Raw genomic sequence first — 19,997 nt, forward strand, 5'->3', positions numbered from 1 at the left:
TCATCTCCTTGTGTCTTTCTTGTGCTGTTTGATAAAGTATTTATTGTATCCGTTTTGTTTTTAATTCAACAACAGTGCCGCAAAAAAAAAACTATTTCCATATCTGGCCACAGCCTGGATACAAGAAGCATGTTAATACCCGACTGGCCAGGAAGACCACAACAAAACACTTTGTCCTCCCGTAACCAGAGGTTCCTCTCCGTACCTGAAGGTGTCTGCAGATCTGTGAAGTGAACCGTGTGTGTGTGTGTGTGTGTGTGTGTGTGTGTGTGTGTGTGTGTGTGTGTGTGTGTGTGTGTGTGTGTGTGTGTGTGTGTGTGTGCGTGCGTGTGTGTGTGCGTGCGTGTGTGCGAGATCAAACACACTACAGGTTGTGATGGAGCAAGAGAGTCTAAAAAACAGAGAGCGAAGGAGCGAGATGACAGAATGTGGAGGATTTGACAGGTATTTTTGTCGGCAGTTTTCAGCAAGGATAAAACAAAATGTTAACACATTGACTGCCATCGGCTAATCTCAGAACGTCCATCGTAGTGCCACGCTATTTCTTACCTTTTTTGTTTTTTTGATTCCGTCATAGGCCCCGCTAAATCCGTTTAAAATCCGCGTTCATTTGGTTCGACACAAACACGGGACCCGACCGAACAAAGCGCTGAAAACCGTGCCGCGATCCGACACTGCATTCTGGAGAACGAGAGGAAAACGCTAAAATGGTGGATGTGGTGAGAAAAACAACAAGCCAGAGATAATGGCGTCCAAAGCTAGACGCTAGACAGGAAACGGAGGCGGGAGAAAAACCGGAAACAGTATTATTTTGTTTCCGGCCCGCCCCCTTCGAGACCGGAAGTGCAAAAAAAATCACACCCTGTGTGAAGGAAGCGGTGCCTTTGGGGCGGGCCTTAACTCATTTCAATGCATCCCTATTGGTGGTCTGAGTCCACTTACCAAATTTGTACTTGGGAGCATGCTGCAAACTGGAATGATGGCTGTTTAAGCCCAGCCAATGGGCAGACAGAGGGGGCGGGGCTTAAGTAATGACAGTTAGTCCCTATTGCTGGCTTTAGTCCATGTACAAAATTTGTACTCCATAGCATGCTGCGAACTTGAGTTATGGCTGTTTGAAGGCCAGCCAATGGGAGGACAGAGGGGGCGGGGCTTCAGCAATTCATGCTGGTCCCTATTGGTGGTCTAAGTCCACATACCAAATGTGGACTTGGTGGCATGCTGCAAACTGGAGTTATAGCTGTTTAAAATCCCGTGCTCATCCCGTGCTCATACGGGCACGGGGGGTCCCTGGACCCCTCTTTGAGAACTTCATCAATTCATGCTCGTGCCTATTGGTGGTCTAAGTCCACATACCAAATGTGGACTTGGTGGCATGCTGCAAACTGGAGTTATAGCTGTTTAAAATCCCGTGCTCATACGGGCGCGGGGGGTCCCTGGACCCCTCTTTGATAACTTCATCAATTCATGCTCGTGCCTATTGGTGGTCTAAGTCCACATACCAAATGTGGATTTGGTGGCATGCTGCAAACTGGAGTTATAGCTGTTTAAAATCCCGTGCTCATCCCGTGCTCATACGGGCGCTGGGGGTCCCTGGACCCCTTTTTGATAACGTCATCAATTCATGCTCGTCCCTATTGGTGGTCTAAGTCCACATACCGAATTTGGACTTGGTGGCATGCTGCAAACTGAAGTTATAGCTGTTTGCTTCTTTGCCGTGCTCATCCCGTGCTGAAACCGCCGGTCGGACGGACGGACATACAAAAGTCAAAAGCCACGTATAGAGCGGTTGGCACCGCTAAAAATCCGGAATCTGCACCTGCACGATTTAACATGGGAAAACACCCGCCCCGTAGGACTACGGGAACGGCAGTTAACGGTTGGATTTAACGGCCCGTAGGACTACGGGCCTGGCAGTGGATGTGTTAACAGGAAGAGAGAGAGAGAGAGAGAGATGGAAAGAGAGAGAGTTGAAGAAACGAGTATCTCAGGCACTTGAAGCTATGCTGGTCTCAGAAAAAACACACCTCTCCACACAGAGGAGGTGAGAGGCAAGGAGGAGAGGACAGGAGACAGCTCTTTGTATCTTTAAGTGGAGGAGGGGAGAAAGCAGAGAAAGGAGGGAAAAATAAGAGTGATCGCACTTTGTCCTCTTTTCACAGACGAAAGGCGTGTTGGGAGGGCCGCTCAGGTGGCACAGGGGTCACTAGGAGTTTGAATCCTCTGCGGTGCATCCGGCTTGAATGGATGTTCCAATGAACACAATTGACTGTGCTCGTGGCAGAGAATCTGATGTCTGACTGACACTGGACTATAGTGACTCCAGTAGGTTGACCAGGGCACCTGTTCGGTAAGGTGCGGAACTGCAAGGAATAGCGTGTTCCTCAGCAGCCTTGATGTCACGCGTATCGAAGGAGACACGTGATTGTCTATAGAACTACATGTAGGAGTTGGCAGTGACTAGGGACTAGAATACAAAGAACTAAATGTAGGAGTTGGCAGTGACTAGGAACTAGAATACAAATTACTAAATGTAGGAGTTGGCAGTGACTAGGGACTAGAATACAAAGAACTAAATGTAGGAGTTGGCAGTGACTAGGAACTAGAATACAAAGAACTAAATGTAGGAGTTGGCAGTGACTAGGGACTAAAATACAAAGAACTAAATGTAGGAGTTGGCAGTGACTAGGGACTAGAATACAAAGAACTAAATGTAGGAGTTGGCAGTGACTAAGGACTAGCATACAAATAACTAAATGTAGGAGTTGGCAGTGACTAGGAACTAGAAAACAAAGAACTAAATGTAGGAGTTGGCAGTGACTAGGGACTAGAATACAAAGGACTAAATGTAGGAGTTGGCAGTGACTAGGGACTAAAATACAAAGAACTAAATGTAGGAGTTGGCAGTGACTAGAGACTAGAATACAAAGAACTAAATGTAGGAGTTGGCAGTGACTAGGGACTAGAAAACAAAGAACTCAATGTAGGAGTTGGCAGTGACTAGGGACTAGAATACAAAGGACTAAATGTAGGAGTTGGCAGTGACTAGGAACTAGAAAACAAAGAACTAAATGTAGGAGTTGGCAGTGACTAGGGACTAGAATACAAAGGACTACATGTAGGAGTTGGCAGTGACTAGGAACTAGAAAACAAAGAACTAAATGTATGAGTTGGCAGTGACTAGGGACTAAAATACAAAGAACTAAATGTAGGAGTTGGCAGTGACTAGGGACTAGAATACAAAGAACTAAATGTAGGAGTTGGCAGTGACTAGGAACTAGAAAACAAAGAACTAAATGTAGGAGTTGGCAGTGACTAGGGACTAAAATACAAATAACTAAATGTAGGAGTTGGCAGTGACTAGGGACTAAAATACAAAGAACTAAATGTAGGAGTTGGCAGTGACTAGGGACTAAAATACGAAGGGAATCAGGAATTGGCATAACTACTAAATTGGGAGGTATAAAATGTAAAAAAAAAAAATAATAAGAGAGAGAAAAGCAGGATGGGAGATTGTTAAAAAAACTCAGTAGAGAGAGGAGGGAGATGAGAGGAAGAGAGGAGGAAGAGGAGAGGAGAAGAAGGAGGAGGAGGAGGGAGGGAGAGAATACCTTTACTTCTATAGTTTAACTTTTTTATCTATTTTTTTCCTAATAAAGTTGTTTTTATTTTGTTTTCTGTTTTGTAAAGCGACTTTGAGTACTCAGAAAAGTGCTGTATAAATTCTATGTATTATTATTATTATTAGAGGAGGAAGAGAGGAGAGAGGTGATAGAAGACAGTGGATATGTAAATTAATAAAAATAATGCTGTCATGTTGAGAAAGCAGACTCGACATGCTCTCAGATCACCACAGGAACACAGAGCACCACAAAAGTGTAACCCTTTTAATTAAAGGTCATTAATCAGACAGAGCTGAAAGAGCAGTATTATCACATTATATTGAGTAAAGTACATGTAATGACCAGTTATTATGTTATTAACGTCTCTATTATAGATCTTGTGCTTAATATGCTTGATATGCATTTAAACACAAATACGCACGCATACACGCACACACACACACACACACACACACACACACACACACACACACACACACACACACACACACACACACACACACACACACACACACACACACACACACACACACACACACATTCCCCCTCCTTTCCCCTTCGTCCTTCTGTTCAATGAATAGAAAGAAGTTCAGATTTAAATAAATAAACACTGAAACGCATTAAAAATATTAAAAAGATTCACAGACGCCCTGGAGGCGTCTGTGACACACACACACACACACACACACACACACACACACACACACACACACACACACACACACACACACAGGAGTGTGTGTGTGTGTGTTTTGTTAAATGCAGGCGTGTGTGCACGCGATATACAGACAGAGAGAGAGAAATGGTGAGTGAGAGGGTGCTACAGATCACTACATGCTTTTAAGAACAACAGCTTCAACTAAAAATATGAAATATTGTGTTGACACTAAATGGAAACTGGTGTAATAAGAGAGAGCGAGAGAGAGAGAGAGAGAGAGAGAGAGAGAGACCTTCCATATACATGATAGTAACATCTCTCATAAATAATAATGATAGCATCCATAATGATAGGAGTGTCTTCAATATACATAAGAGTGGTGTCATGTCCCTTCCATAGTAACAGTCCATACGCAGTATAACATGGAACAATAGTAATACACCAATGAAAAGTGAACAAGCACTAGTCCTGTCGTGATTCATTGCACAAATGACAAAATAGACGCTAATGGGGGCTTGTAAGATGAAAAGCAGAATGGGTATGTTTCCCTGTGCGTATTTACGCATCAAGATTTGGCACAACAAATCATTTAATTGATTAGCGCACCGCCGCACTTACATCTCCAGACAAGTCGTCGACAGTATCGATCGGGGTCTAATGTTAATTCATGTTTTTAGTTTTGCTGTTTGGACTGCTATATTTACTGCAGTGACACAGCGCCAGTAAAGCCTACGGTGCACAAGGAAACATTACTGACAGCAGTCTCTCAAATTATTTGAGAAAATTGTTTATGAAAACAATCAAACAGGCTTCAGTACAATAAAGAAATCACCGTGCAATCTTGCGTTGTTCATCCACAGTGTCTGTCGGCCGATGTCACTATGACCATATGTTTCATATTATATATCATCATGTTTAGACGCAACTTGTGGAACTATTCATAAGGTCATAGCCAGCTTGATCATGTGGTCGGTTATAGTGGACTAATATAATACATGCAAACTTGCCACAGTAGGAAGAGCAGTTGCGGTTACATAAACTTGCATAGTGTAGCATGTCAGATGCGCTCCAGAACTTAACACAGCGGTCTACAAGCTCCACAGACGGCTCTCATATGGGAGCATGAATGGACTCCTTGTAATGGGAGGGACACAGTAAAATGATTGCATTGCATTGCACTTGGACTCGAGTGGTCTCGGTGGGTGAAGAGTCCTGAGTCCCTCGGTCCGAGAGGGACTGAGGGACTGGGACTGGGACTGAGTAAAATTAGGGGCGAGACTGAGACGAGACAGAGTAAATTAAAATCCGGTCTTGAGACCGAGACCGGACTCGAGTACTACAACCCTAGTCCATATATGGAGTTCTATTGTCGCACAGTGGTTCTGGACCACCAATAGGTCTCTTACAGAACGCTCAACGAGATTTTGCACATTTCTAGATATATGAGTCCCGCCGACAACATTTTCCCACACACTCACATCACGACACCACCTCCAAGATGTCCAACCTCCAAGTATACAATGACGGATCCATTAATTGCAATGACGCCAGCGCAAATCAGCAGTTTGGAATGCTTGGCAACAGTTTGTGTTGTGTGTGACATCAGACCAGAAATCCAACATATGCTATAATGCGTGGCATTAGTATACTGTAAGTGTTTCCTTCAATCAGAGTCAATGGGATAGCTAGTGCCCCCACATACCGTGTGTGTGCGTGTGCGTGCGTGTGTTACTATACTTGTGAGGGCCAAATGTCCCCACAAGTATAGATGAATTTCAGTAATAGACATTGTGTGGACCATTTTCCTGGTCGTCTCAAGAACAAATATTGTTTTATGGTTGAAAAAAAAAAGATTGTTAGAGATACGAATTAGAAAATGATTCAGGTTGGGGTTAGGTTTAGGAGTAGACATTTAGAAGTTTGGTTTAGGGATTCGAAATACCGAGTTATGCCTAATTTACACTTAGTTGCGAACAATTTCCAATCTACAAGCTGATGATCTGCAATTTTTTGGCTTTAGGCTTACAGTTAATGAAAAATAAAAGTGCCATTCATGAAATCACTGTCATAAAATGTTGACGTCCTCACAAATATAGTAATACAAACCTGTGATGTGTGTGTGTGTGTGTGTGTGTGTGTGTGTGTGTGAGTGTCTGCAATATGTACAAGCATTTGTGCAATCATGCATGTCTACGTTTGTGCGTAACGTATGCAATGCAATTGTGTATGTGCGATTGTGCGTACGTGTAATGTATGCATGGCTGTGTGTGTGAATATGCAGCCTGGTGTCCCTGTCGTCACGGCGATTTGTATGTGATCTGTGTCGACAGCAGGTGGAACACGCCAACACAACATGGAACTAACTGTACGTCTGTCTGTCTGTCTCTGTGTCTGTCTGTCGGTCGGCCTCTATGTCTTTCTGTCTGTCTATACGTCTGTCTGTCTGTCTGTCTGTCTAACTGTTGGTCTATGTCTGTCTGTCAGTCTCTGTCTGTGTGTCTGTCGGTCTATGTTTGTCTGTCGGTCGGTCTCTATGTCTGTCTGTCTGTCTGTCTGTCCATTTGTCTCTGTGTCTGTCTGTCTGTCTGTCTGTCCATTTGTCTCTGTGTCTGTCTGTCTGTCTGTCTGTCCATTTGTCTCTGTGTCTGTCTGTCGGTCTATGTCTGTTTGTCGGGCTCTACGTCTGTCTGTGTGTCTGTCTGTGTCTGTCTGTGTCTTTCTGTCTGTCTCTTTATGGCTGTCTGTCTGTCTGTCTCATTTGTCTGTCTGTCTGTCTGTCTGTCTGTCTCTCTCTATGTCTGTAAGTCACACATGCACACACACGCACATGTGTTTGCCGTAAAATAATTTATAGTTTATAACCCTTTAAAAACCAAACAACCAACCATTCAACCAACCGTCCGTCCGTCCATCTATTCATCCCTCCATGCATCCATCCCTCCTTCCGTCCCTCCCTCCATCAATCAAAGTCTTGTTTATAAATTGTGTTTTGTTATTGTGAATAATCTTCAACAATCTTCAGATCGTAGAGCTGAAGTAGTGCTTTCACTGCTCACACACAGTAAGAAAGAAAGGGAGAGAGAGGGAGGGAGGGGGCGAGAGAGAGAGAGAGAGAGAGAGAGAGAGAGAGAGAGAGAGAATAAAGACAGAGAAGCCTTGGAGAGGAACAGACAGTCTCAAAAATCTCAAAAGGGCTCACACACACATACGCACACAAAGGATAAACACACTGACGCATACGGTACACAATTGACACATTGCACGCGCATACACACACACACACACACAAAGTGGGTGGCACAGAAACGTGCACAGACGAAGGACACACAAACACAAAGTACACGCTCGCGTGCACATATACACACAGGTTGGCCGGAGAATCCTACATAATCCTGTCTGTAGATGTGAGCGAGAGGATGGTCACAGAGCTTAGCACACTATAATGTTAACACTCTCTCACCTCTATATGTAGCCACACACACACACACACACACACACACACACACACACACACACACACACACACACACACACACACACACACACACACACACACACACACACACACACACACACACACACACACAGGTTCATATATTCTATTTAGCCATGGTAGGATTATAGATTTACATGTGGAGTATCTTCTATGTGATGAGACTTTAAGCCCTGGGCTGCAGGTGTGTTTGCACGTCAGCCTCCACCTCTACCAGAGCCAGAGATGGTCAGATGATCTAATGCAGTGGTCCTCAACCTGTGGGCCGCAGCCCACTGGTGGGCCGTGAGGATATGGGCCCCCAAATAATTGGAACAAACATTATTTTGTCAAAATAATTGGCAAAACTTCGCGGCCCACCCATCTGACCACTTAACACGGCAGCCGAACGCTTTTGAGATATTTAAGAGGGCCCTGATCCAGAAAAGGTTGAGAGCCACTGATCTAACTGCATCTGTCCATCTCCCCAGTGTTAACTGGTAACTATAGTCAATACGCTGTATTGTTGTTTAATTGGAAAGATAAAACACTGGTTCCTGTTCCTGGTCCTTCTTAACTCTTTGACTGACAGAAATAAAACATAATTTTGCCACGCCAATGCTAGCGATTTTCGAGTGTTTTCACTCACCTTTGAAAAATCATAGAATATCTATCTCCAGTATGATTGATCCCCCGATCGCTTTAAAAGACATATCCGATGGGGTGTTTTTTTTTGCGATGACGTCACCCGCTGCTTATCTCCTTCACAGAGAGCCAAACAGTGATCCATACTCCATAGGCGAGCGAACAGCGCCATTTAGTGGAAAACCACTTAAAACACAAAATCTCATCAAACTCATCAATGGCAGGCTGCGCCTTGGCAGAATCTGAAAACCATACAAGGTTTCTTTATAAAAAACTAGACCGTTACTTGGTAACAACAGCAAGTTTGGAATGCATGTATGCCCCACCTGGTTATGCAATACCCGTTGTACCCGTCTGTCTGTGTCCCCTATTGTGTCCATATATGGAGATCTCTGTATCTGTCTGTCTGCATGTGTCCCTTTTATGCCCATATATGGAGCTCTCTATCTGCTCTTGTCCCTTTTATGCCCATATATGGAGATACCTGATGTCATCAGTGCATGCCCACATGGGCATCGGCGATCGGTTGGATCGGCAATTCTGGACAACTGGATCTCCATACATGCCTATATATGGGCATAGCACTCAGATTCACACTATAACGCACAGTTTATCCGTAGAAGGTACGAAAGGCTAAAACTGTAAAGATGTCATCAGTGTCATTGTTGTCACTAGCCATAACAGGACCAAACTAGAAACACATATCTCTAAGGCCAGGTGGAACTCCATATTAGGCAAGACTGACATCATACAGGTCAAACGTACTCTGATCTGATCCCATAGGCTGGAGGGAGGTGGTCGGAGGTTATAAATTCACACGCAAAAACGTCTTCGTGTGTTGTTGAATCATGTCGGCCGACACTTGACGTACCGTTCGTGTGGTGTGACTTGTCGGGGCTAGGCTTCAATTGTTACTCATTGTTGTTATTAACATTAAGTATAACTAGAAAAAGTGCTCCTCGGAGCACAAGTCTCCGCCAGCAGACTTGGGAATGTTGGGAATGTTCTACTTCTTATGTTCTAATTCTTACAAAAAATAGAACATGTTACTGTGTCATAGTAACATGACACAAGTGTCCTATCCGTCTGTATAACTGTCCTATCCGTCCTGTCTGTATAAGTGTCCTATCCGTCCTGTCTGTGTAAGTGTCCTATCCAATTGTTACAGTATCCGCCATTTCTCAGCCATTTCGTGATTATTCCTGTCTTACCTCACTTTGAAAGAGGCTAAGACTCTTTCAAAGTGACACATGTATTTATAGGCCGCTATACGTCACTAGCCAATCAGATCACACTATTTCACCATATTGTCACGTGTCACGTGAGGCTTGACCAATGTTAGCTTGACATGTGGAAAGTGAAAACAATGTCTCCTGGCGGAGACAATAAAAAAATCACACCCAGTGTGAAGTGTGCGGTGTGTGGTCATCACAACATGACTCACTTTAAAAAAAGGATAGATGACTTTTTTTAAAGTCCATACTGCTATTCATAGGGCTGCACATGTGTCATGTGTTTCGCTAGCCAATCACAGTCCTGAATTTGCAAAGTCAGCCAATCACATTACAGTTAGTGGTGATGACACTAGCTATTATGAACTCCATATTTAGGCATGGCTGACCTTGGAACTCCATATATTGATATGGCTGACGTGACATCATTTTGATGACAAGAGAAATCCCGGCCAGAGAGTATAAAGCATCGTATTGTCTCAACACTCCCAAGAATCTCCAACGATCTATAACATCTAGGACTGATTCTTCAACACAAACCTCCAAGGCTACAGTATATCTTCAAGACTCTACCCTCAAGACCCTTGACCTCCAGGATTCAAACAGCACTTTCTCCACATCTAGGCACATACTCCGTTGGCTTCTGCTGCTATAGTTACCTTGAACCACCCTCCGAACCATACAGGTTAGATATCTCGGTTTAAGTTCTGATCGACACCACTGCGGCGTGTTCTGGTCTAGACAACCAGTCACTCTTTACTTTGAGTAGTTTTTTATTAAGTCTGGATCTGGGCTCAAACATCTTGGCGTCATTCATTTGTTAAAAGAATAGTACTACATACAGCTCTTCACCGGTGTGACAGACAATACAGAAAATGTGCCATTCCACCACAACCTCTAAAGAGTCCAAGTCAGAAGAATGTTCTAGCGGTAGTAACAGCTCCATGAGCAACCTCTTGATTCACGGCAACCTTTCAATGGCAAAAAGACACAAGGCCACTGTGTTCAATTTGACAAGCAAAGACGGAGATGACAGCGTCCAGTTTGACACTTCTGACACTGATGACAACCGTGAGGTTCTGATGGCTGGGAAGCAGTACCCTTCCATTCAGAAGTTCACCTCTGCGATTCCCAACCAGCTTCTCCTGGGTTCTCTAATAGAACACCTTTGTGTCATCTATGAGAGTGACCCGACGCGCTCACGCACGCTGTTCAGAGTCATTGGCCAACATTTAGCTGCCTTGAACCTCCTCTCCCCTCTGGCCATCAGTGACGAGTTCAGCACCATCAGACTCCAACACAACAGGGCCTTCACTGAACTGCTCCATGCAGCCAGCTCCTCACTATTCGCACAGGATCGGCAGCTCCTTGACACAAACACTCAGGCCCTTACTGTAAGGCCCAACGAGGGACTGTTCCGGGCACAGACATCACGATATCTCAGCGAGTTTGAGGAGATCTGTAGACTTGGGAAAGGATCCTATGGCAAGGTTTTTAAGGTTACAAATAAGATGGATGGCCAGAACTATGCAGTGAAGAAAATTCTCATTAAGAATGTGTCAAGGCAGGACTGCATGAAGGTGCTCAGGGAGGTTAAGGTGTTGTCCAGTTTACAGCATGTGAATGTGGTGGGCTATCACACAGCCTGGATGGAGCACATTCAGTCTGCAGTGTACCCTCGGCCTCTCCTGCCAGCACTGAAATCACCTGCAACGGAAGATGACACTGATGATGAAAGCCATGGCAGCAGTGGCTCGGGTTCCTCGATAGTCTTCCGAAACTCCAGTCACACAGAGTCGGATTCTGCTGTAACCGCCAATGGATCCCCAACAGAAGCAGACTCAGATAAAGCCTTAGTTTCAAACCCGGACCAGGGGCATGTGCTCTCTCCCACAATGACGCATCACAACTCAGAACACAACGTCCCCGGTGTGTTTCTGAGTGAGCAGCAGCATGGACAAGTTAAGCTCTCCACTCGTCCCGCGGTGGGCTGGGATGACTCCGACCTGTCGGAGGAGGACTCCAGCATGATGAGAGCAGAGCCGAACAACAACAACTCCTGCGTTGGTGTGGAGAGTCAGCTATGGCTGGACGAACATGCAGCAAAGTCTTCAAAGGAGGTCCAGTTCCATCTCATGCTCTACATCCAGATGCAGGTGTGCGAGCACTCCCTGAAAGACTGGATCTCAGAGAGAAACGCCAGGGCCACGGACAGACACCCCTCTAGATGTCCCTATGGCGGTGTGGACACGGAGCAAACTCTCAGCCTTCTGAGGAAAATATTGGAAGGGGTGGAATACATTCACTCCAGGGGGATCATGCATAGGGACTTGAAGCCTAGTAATATTTTCCTTCAGGGACATGCCTGCCATGTTAGGATAGGAGACTTTGGCCTGGCCTGCAGGGATATAATAGTAGGTCAATCGTTGCCTTCTTCCTGCCATAACGCTGGCTCTTCACACACTGCAGGTGTGGGGACATTTGCGTATGCTGCTCCTGAACAACTAGAGGGCACCCATTATGATTCCAAATCAGATATGTACAGCATAGGAGTGGTAGCCCTTGAGCTTTTCCAGCCCTTCGGCACAGAGATGGAGCGAGTACGGACACTCGAGAATCTCAGAGAAGGGAAGATCCCAGATGCCTTCTGCCACAGATGGCCAGTCCTGGCCAAGCACATCACAAAGCTCACGAGCAAAGACCCCTGTGTCCGCCCTGATGCCACCCAACTCCTCTGCAGTGAACTCTTCAGCAGTCAAGACATGGTTATCCATGGCTTGCAGAGGAGGGTGGAGGAACAGCAGGAAGAGCTCAGTCAACTCCGGAGACAGATCAGTGAGCTTCAGAGTTCACAAAACCACATTGAAAACTCAGATAGGACCTGACCATAACGTCAGCCACTTTAGAGGATGTCCAATTATTTTTGGAAAGGTTTCAGCCTGATCCTTCTGTGATTGGCTTTTCTTGACCGTTATAACATTTAAGTTAAATATTTCATAGAACTAGGGCAATGGTTAGGCAGTACCCTTGGTACTCATTGTCAGTTCTTAGTACAGTACCCATTATCATAGTACTATGTCAGTCCTATCAATCAACACCAGTTGATTCAGATCGCTGTTGCTCAAATCCTTACTAATACCAAAAAAGTGGAGCATATCACTCCAATTTTTAGGTCTTTAAACTGGCTCCCTGTAAGTCAAAGAATTGATCGGATCTTGTGCGATATCATGAACCATCCAGATGTCTCAGGTCATCTGGGACAGGTCTGCTTTATGTCCCTAAAATCAGAACTTAATATGGAGAAGCAGCATTCAGTTTTTATGCACCACATAGCTGGAACAAACTCCCATGAAATTATTTTAAATATTCAACACTGTAATATTACTCATATTTTTCTCATTTGTTTTTAATGTATTGAAATGCCCTTTTATATTGTGTTTTTTGCTCTGTGTCCTGAATACTTGTTTCAGCAGATAGGTGTTTAACAAATTTGGTTGATGACATCTTTGTTGATCATGAAAAAACATAAATGTAACAATAACATATACATGGACCACCATAATCAAAAGGATAAAAACGCATAAAGCGTTTATATTGTGGTCCTTTAAAATGGGGTGTGTGTCAAATTATGTAGTGAGGGTGAGTGTATAAGTGTGTGAAGTGTAATAAGAGCGCGCGCGTGTGCGCGTGTGTGTGTGTGCGTGTGTGCGTGTGTGCGCGGGCGCATGTGTGTGAAGTGAATGCGTGGGTGTGACACAGGAAAAATACATACATCAACAGACAAATAAATACCTAGCAAAACCCAACATATAAATCCAGATGCAATTCAAACATCCTTTTATAATACCGTATGTCTCTTTTGCTTAATATCTTATGTAAAGCACATTGAATTGCATTGTTGAAATGAGTTATACATTTGTATAGTCAACTTGCCTTGTCCTATGATGTTGATGACATCAGGGATCTCCATAAATGGGCATTACAACAGACCAATGTGTATCTACGCAGAGAATTGTGGATGTTCGGTTCCGGACAGACGCCGACACATTCAAAGACACAATTCACATTCAAATATGAAACAGGCAAGGTTGCAGCTCAATCTGAGCTCCATAAGTGAAGGATGCCAAAGTATAAAACATGTGAATAAAATGGTGTACCACATCACCATCAACACAATGTCATTGCCTGTTCACAGTTTTGGCCATATGTTACACACAGATATTGATTAATACATTCTTTGTTTGTGGACGGGCTGCACAGGCTGGGTTTTCCTCCTTTAAGTGCATCAATCAGGCAGCTACAGTAACACATGAGACAGAAAGCCCTATGGCTGGAAAGCCCCGACACAGAGTGAGGACAAAACCTACAGTAACCACATGATTTGCTTGATGAATAAAATATCAAATTTAGAAAGGTGCGCTTAGTGGAGCGTACAGTATCTCTGCCAGTAGCCATACCACAATGAAAACATAACCTCCCTCCTGGCGGAGATAATAATAACTAGAGAGGTTCAAGAGCCACATAAGCACATTGGAAGGCATGAAGGGTGCCCGGTCTATGACGTCTGTCATCTATGAGTATGACAGGGTTTTACAAACTGTTCCATGCCAAGGCCCCTGAATAGCCCCTGGTTGCGCCCCCCTATTGTGAAATGGCATAACAAAAACATGACAATAGCAAAAATAGCCAATGTTATTTTTGCTATTTTCTATTGTTTGGAACAATTCTGGCAACTAGCCGGTGCCTGAACGGGGGACCAGGTAAGTCTGGAACGATGCAAGTTGGGAACGCATGCCCAACTGCGTTATTTAATACCCATTTCAACAGTTGTCAGAGTACCCGTTGTACCTGTCCTTTTATGCCCATAAATGGAGATTCCTGTATGTGTCTGCCCGTGTCACGTTTATGTCCATATATGGAGTTCCGTCTGAGGCATGGCCAAATACAGGAAGGAGTCCAGGGCAGTCTATGACATCATTCCTACAGTATGACGTCATATTGATAACATCAGAGTCTTCCGAATATGGAGATTTGCAGATGTATCCATTTTTTTCGGAGATCCACTGATCCGACTGACCTTCCACTCGGCGCCGTTTGGGTCCATTTGGTTCCGTTCGTATACTGTCAGAGTGAAGGGGAGTCCTTGAAATGTATAAGTTTGAGAACCACTGGTTTAGAACTCGTTCTAAAACTCTCGCGTGCACATGGGACACGTGGTCCTCCTCATCTCGATCAGCCAGTGGTCAACACACTCGGTGTGGTAAGCATGAGAACATGGCAGGACCCTGAGCTTGTCCTTTTCCTTGTACTCGTCCAGGCAGATGGCGCACTCATCGTACGCGTCCCTTTTCTTGTACTTGTGGATCGGGAGTCTGTTCAGCCGGTCCTTGCTTCGTCGGCGGCGGAGATAGTGGACAAACACGTAGGTCATGTAAAGGAGAGATAGGATCGAGATCTGTGTGAACACCCGCATTATTAAAGTGCCGGGTCAGCGTGATATCGTGTCAACATTAACCCTGGGAGTACAGCACTCACACATTTATTATCCCCAACTCTTCCAAGTTGGTGTTTCACATCATGTGCGCTGATTGGAGTATTTTGATGATGTCACAGTTGCTATGGTTGCAGAAATCAAATTAAACCACTTAACTACTATTATCGGAACAACAACAACAACAACAATAATAATAACATGAATTAATAATAATAATAATAATAATATAATAATAATAATAATGATAATAGCTGAATGCATCACCCCTAGTTCCTAGCTGTGCTAGGGATCCTGGAAGGATTGATTGATTGAATACTTTATAAGTCAGAAATGTAAACAGCACGTGGTACAGTATGAGACATTAATGCTAAAAGGATAACACAAAATAGTCCTGGGGACTTGTATCCATTGTGGTCTATTCAATTCATTACCATAGCATAACACATTAATAATACAATAATACATGTCATCAACAAACACAAAACACTATATGTACAAAGGTGAAAAAAGGAAAAATAGATAGATAACCAGCTGTACTAGGGATCCTAGTGGGATAGAAAAACAGCAGCACTAGGTGTCCTGGTATAGGACAGAAAAAAGCAGTACCAGACTCCTGGTAGGACAGAAGCAAGCATTGCAGTGTTTATATGTACTAATGGAAATGGTGAGGTATCTGAGTAGTACTGTATGTCATAATACTAGGACCAGTGTTGCCAGATTCTGTGAGAGAAAAACAAGCAACCAGGCCTAGGAAAACCAGCCCAAAAGAAGCAACTATGGGCCACATGAGCACTTTAACATATACATCAGCAATTTGAAAATTGCAGATCTACAAGCTCCCAACGCGTCGCGATGCGACGCGTTGTGAGCTTGTAGATCGGCTATTTTCAAATAAAATCTTGCGGGGAAATTATACTAAGCAGATCTGGCAACCCTGACTAGGACGCTGTAAATACCTTATATCCTGAGGACTTGATGTGTACTCCTCTCTTGGTGAGCGTAGACTTCATCCTGATGAAGAAGGAGCGTTCCAGAAGGTTGTCGGCTGCCAGGAGGCTGGGGCTGGTCGACTCCACTGGGCAAAACACATGAAACACAATGCAGTCTTATATATCGTTGCTGTCAGGTGGAAACCTATTTCCAAAACCGTTGCTTTTTTATTATTACTTAAAAAAAACAATGTAAACAATAGTTAAAATAGCAGATCTATAACCTCACAACGCCTCAAGAGGCGAGGCGTTGTGAGCTTGTAGATCTGCTGTGTTCACTACTTTTGTGCGACTCTCTTGTATGATGAAGTAGGGCATTCATTTATGAAAAGAACATAAAACGTTGAAATAGGTAGATACGAGGTTTCTGCCCGACAGCAACGATATCCAAAGCTATCATTTCAACATGGAGTGTGTCAGGGTTGAACATAAATAAATAAATAAAATGAATGCACACATACAAATACGGGGAATGCTCTACTCAAACTGTTATTTGACTATTAGTTACCATAGTACAAGCAGGAAATTATCAGCTTGCCCGACATTGCCGAAGTTACCACAAAACGACGCACTGATCAGTGACACATCAATCAGCCTATTCACGTTTGCCGGGCTATTGCGTGGGTGAAATAAGCTCTCTCTTGAAATAATATGAGCTGCCGACTTGGAATTTCTGGTAAATATGTTGGTGCTATTTTGCATATGCATAGATCATAGATCGATGAGGGCAAATGTATAGTAGAGTTTGTTGAGCAATTTGGAAGGAAAAAAAAGACCTGTATTAAAATGATTCAATATAGAAACATTTTCAAGAGTTTAAAATACATCTGGAGGTGATCTTTTAAAACATTACGCCCGGCTCACCTACACCTCAAATTCCCTTCAAAGTTGTCCTCTCTACATCTGTCCTCAACTGAAGCCCTTCTAACTCGGCGCTGTCAAAGCCAGCATCATCCCTCAGTCAGTTGTGCTGACAGTCTGCCTGCTACAGCGGATCCTACAGGCCGCGGTGCGGGCAGAGTGAGTGGAGAGGCGGCCATTAGTGTGAAGGTGAGTGTGTCCATCCGTCAACATGTCTGCCATCAGACCTTTTAATCAAATGCATATTCATAAGCCCTACATTCATCTCCGACACTGATGGAGGACGAGACAGCCGGGAAACGCCCCTGTATCACCGAGGGATGGACAAACGCACGACGGACACACGCACGCACTCTCATGCACTCGCGCAAGAGCAAACACGCACATTATACAATACACACAAGCAAATTAATATGCAGCTTTGTTTGTATAAGTGCTGACACACACACACACACACACACACACACACACACACACACACACACACACACACACACACACACACACACACACACACACACACACACACACACACACACACACACACACACACACACAGAGATGTGTAAGCAAATGTACATAGACGTGTGCGTGAGTGCACAACACACACACACACACACACACGTACGTGAGTGATGTACGAAGGTGTGCGTGTGTGTGTGTTGTAGGTGTGACACAGGTGCATTTCTAAGATGAATTTTCCTTGAATGTTTGCGCTGGTGGGTCACTCACACAAACACGCATGATTGCATGCACCTACGCACGCACACACGCACATGCACACGCACACGCACACACGCACACACGCACACACACACACACACACACACACACACACACACACACGGTCAGTACAAACATGTCAATGTGTGTTATTGATGAGGTAGAGAGGACGACTCTCTACCTCTGAAAGTAATACTGTAAAAACCTCATCATTTACTCTCTCATTCTCTCCCTCCTTCCCCTCACTCTCTCCTTCTCTTTCACTCGTTTTCTTCTCCTCCGTCAGTCCGACTCTCTCCCTTTCTCGTTTCTCTTCTTTCACCCTCATATCAACTCTCTTTCCCTTCTCTCTCCTTTTTACCACTATGCCTCTATCTCCTCCCTTTCTCCCAATTGCTTTTCCCCTTTTCCATCCTCCTTTATCATGCCTCTCTCTCTGTCTCTCTAATGTCAGATGTGTAACAGTGTGGTTCTTGTCATGTTGATCATACCATCTGACTCCAGAAAAGAGAGACATGACTGACACACACACACTGTTGTAGAGGGAAGGAGAGAAAGAGAAAGAGAGAGAGAGAGAGAGAGAGAGAGAGAGAGAGAGAGAGAGAGAGAGAGAGAGAGAGAGAGAGAAAGAAAGAGAGTTTGTCCATCTGTTTGGCTCAGCTTGACACTACTCGTCCCACGACTCAAACAAACATACACTGACCTGCTAACGACCTCTGTGACTGATAGGAGGAATACGGTTCATGATTGGATCAAAAAAGATGGGGGCAGGGTTAATTGTGTTTGAGGCGTGCATGCCTGCGTGCGTGTGTGTTTGTCTCTGGGCATGTGGCTGAGTATACACTCCCACTTTGTATTTAAACCTATAGAGTATGATCTCTAATCCACTGAAATTAGATGAATAATGAAATGAATAAATTCAAACCTAAGAGAAGAGTAGAGGAGCGAACAGTAGAGAACATACAGCGAGAATGACAGAACCTGAGGCATACCGAGCAAGATAGACAGACAGACAGACAGACAGACAGACAGACAGAGCAGCAATCGGTAGCAGATTGATGTGAAACAGGATCACAGCAACACTCACACTGTAGACACAATCCTCTTTACTGCTACAATATAACACATGCCAATCCAACTGCGTGTGTGCGTGCGTGTGTGCACGTGCGTAACAATATGCGCGCACTCCGTGCAGATGTGCACTCACTCACTCATGCATGAACATATTGTTACAATGCACGTGCATGTCTGCAGTTATGCACATACATTTCCATATGCATTTCCCTGTACTGTCATACATCTACACAGTAAAATCATCAGTGTTAATTTATTCATTTCTATCTCTGAGAGTGTGCGCTTGTGTGTACTTAGGACTGAGCCTTTTTACTGTACGAGTTGTATTTTGTCGTATGACGTGTCGCTTGATGAAAGTAGCCAATCGGCTCTGTATGATGAAGTAATGCCTATCAACAGTTGGCAAAGAGGCCATTAACTTCCCATTTCCACTCCTATTACGATTTAGCCAGTGGCGGCTGGTGCCGTTTTCCCCAGGTAGTGCTACACAAACAATTAAGCCAACATGTGCTATGTTATCACACTAGTTTATTTTGATAAATGAAAATGTTTTTATTTGCATTTAGGCCCTGGCCTAGTAGTAATTAATTTGTGAAAGACAGACATAACTAATGGCATGACCAAAAATGATGATTATACAGTACTACACCTTTTTGTACTTATAGGCTAATAATAAAATGCATTATGCTGCTGTATAATATGATCCATATCCATTCACTGCAACAACAACAGCCAAAAACAGTTTTTGTTTTACAAGTTAGGCTATATTCTTTTTTACAATCTACGTAAGTATTTTGGTATGAAAACCAGCAGTCTTCATCCTTATATCATACAAACCAAACCCTGTGTAAATCCGGTGAGAACTCAGAGAGTTGTGGTGCTTTTCATGCCTTAATAAGCTCGGTTTATACTTCGACTCACGTCGGTATCGCCCGGCGAACATCGCTGATCTACTGTGGGCTTGTAGATCGGCGATACCGCCGTACGTCAAAGCATAACTCGGCATAGACATAACAGGCATACAAAGCGAAGCTTACGAGGCCAAATATGGTGGAATGAACAGCAGCAGTGAGTGCAGTTCTATGCGCTGGGCACTGCAGAGTGCAGACCTGCGCTTACGGAGGCCTGGTTCACTTGCACTGAAGAGTGAACAGCACATGTGCAACACTTAATATGGCGAGTCAATGGTAAAGATCTGTGCGCCCAGAGAAGTAAGTCTAAACAAC

At 44.1% G+C, this 19,997-nt stretch overlaps 2 protein-coding genes across 2 annotated transcripts in view; one reads left to right on the plus strand and one right to left on the minus strand.

The window, feature by feature from the left end:
• The window catches only part of npas3 (neuronal PAS domain protein 3), a gene marked incomplete at its 5' end in the record, with an annotated part of 372,500 nt that overhangs the window by 21,904 nt on the left and 330,599 nt on the right, over positions 1-19,997 (minus strand). The window contains one exon of the mRNA XM_084045562.1: positions 16,081-16,199. Coding sequence (XP_083901688.1) covers positions 16,081-16,199 — 119 coding nt within the window. The remainder of the gene's footprint in view (positions 1-16,080; positions 16,200-19,997) is intronic.
• Positions 10,506-12,515, plus strand: LOC311036868 (eukaryotic translation initiation factor 2-alpha kinase 1-like; the record flags this gene model as incomplete). The annotated part of the gene is made up of 1 exon (XM_084045879.1): positions 10,506-12,515. One exon carries the CDS (start codon positions 10,506-10,508, stop codon positions 12,513-12,515), a length of 2,010 nt encoding a protein of 669 aa, XP_083902005.1.

The sequence above is a fragment of the Gymnoscopelus microlampas genome (genome assembly GCF_963454915.1).
Source record: "Gymnoscopelus microlampas genome assembly, chromosome: 20".
In the NCBI taxonomy this organism is placed as follows: Eukaryota; Metazoa; Chordata; class Actinopteri; order Myctophiformes; family Myctophidae; genus Gymnoscopelus; species Gymnoscopelus microlampas.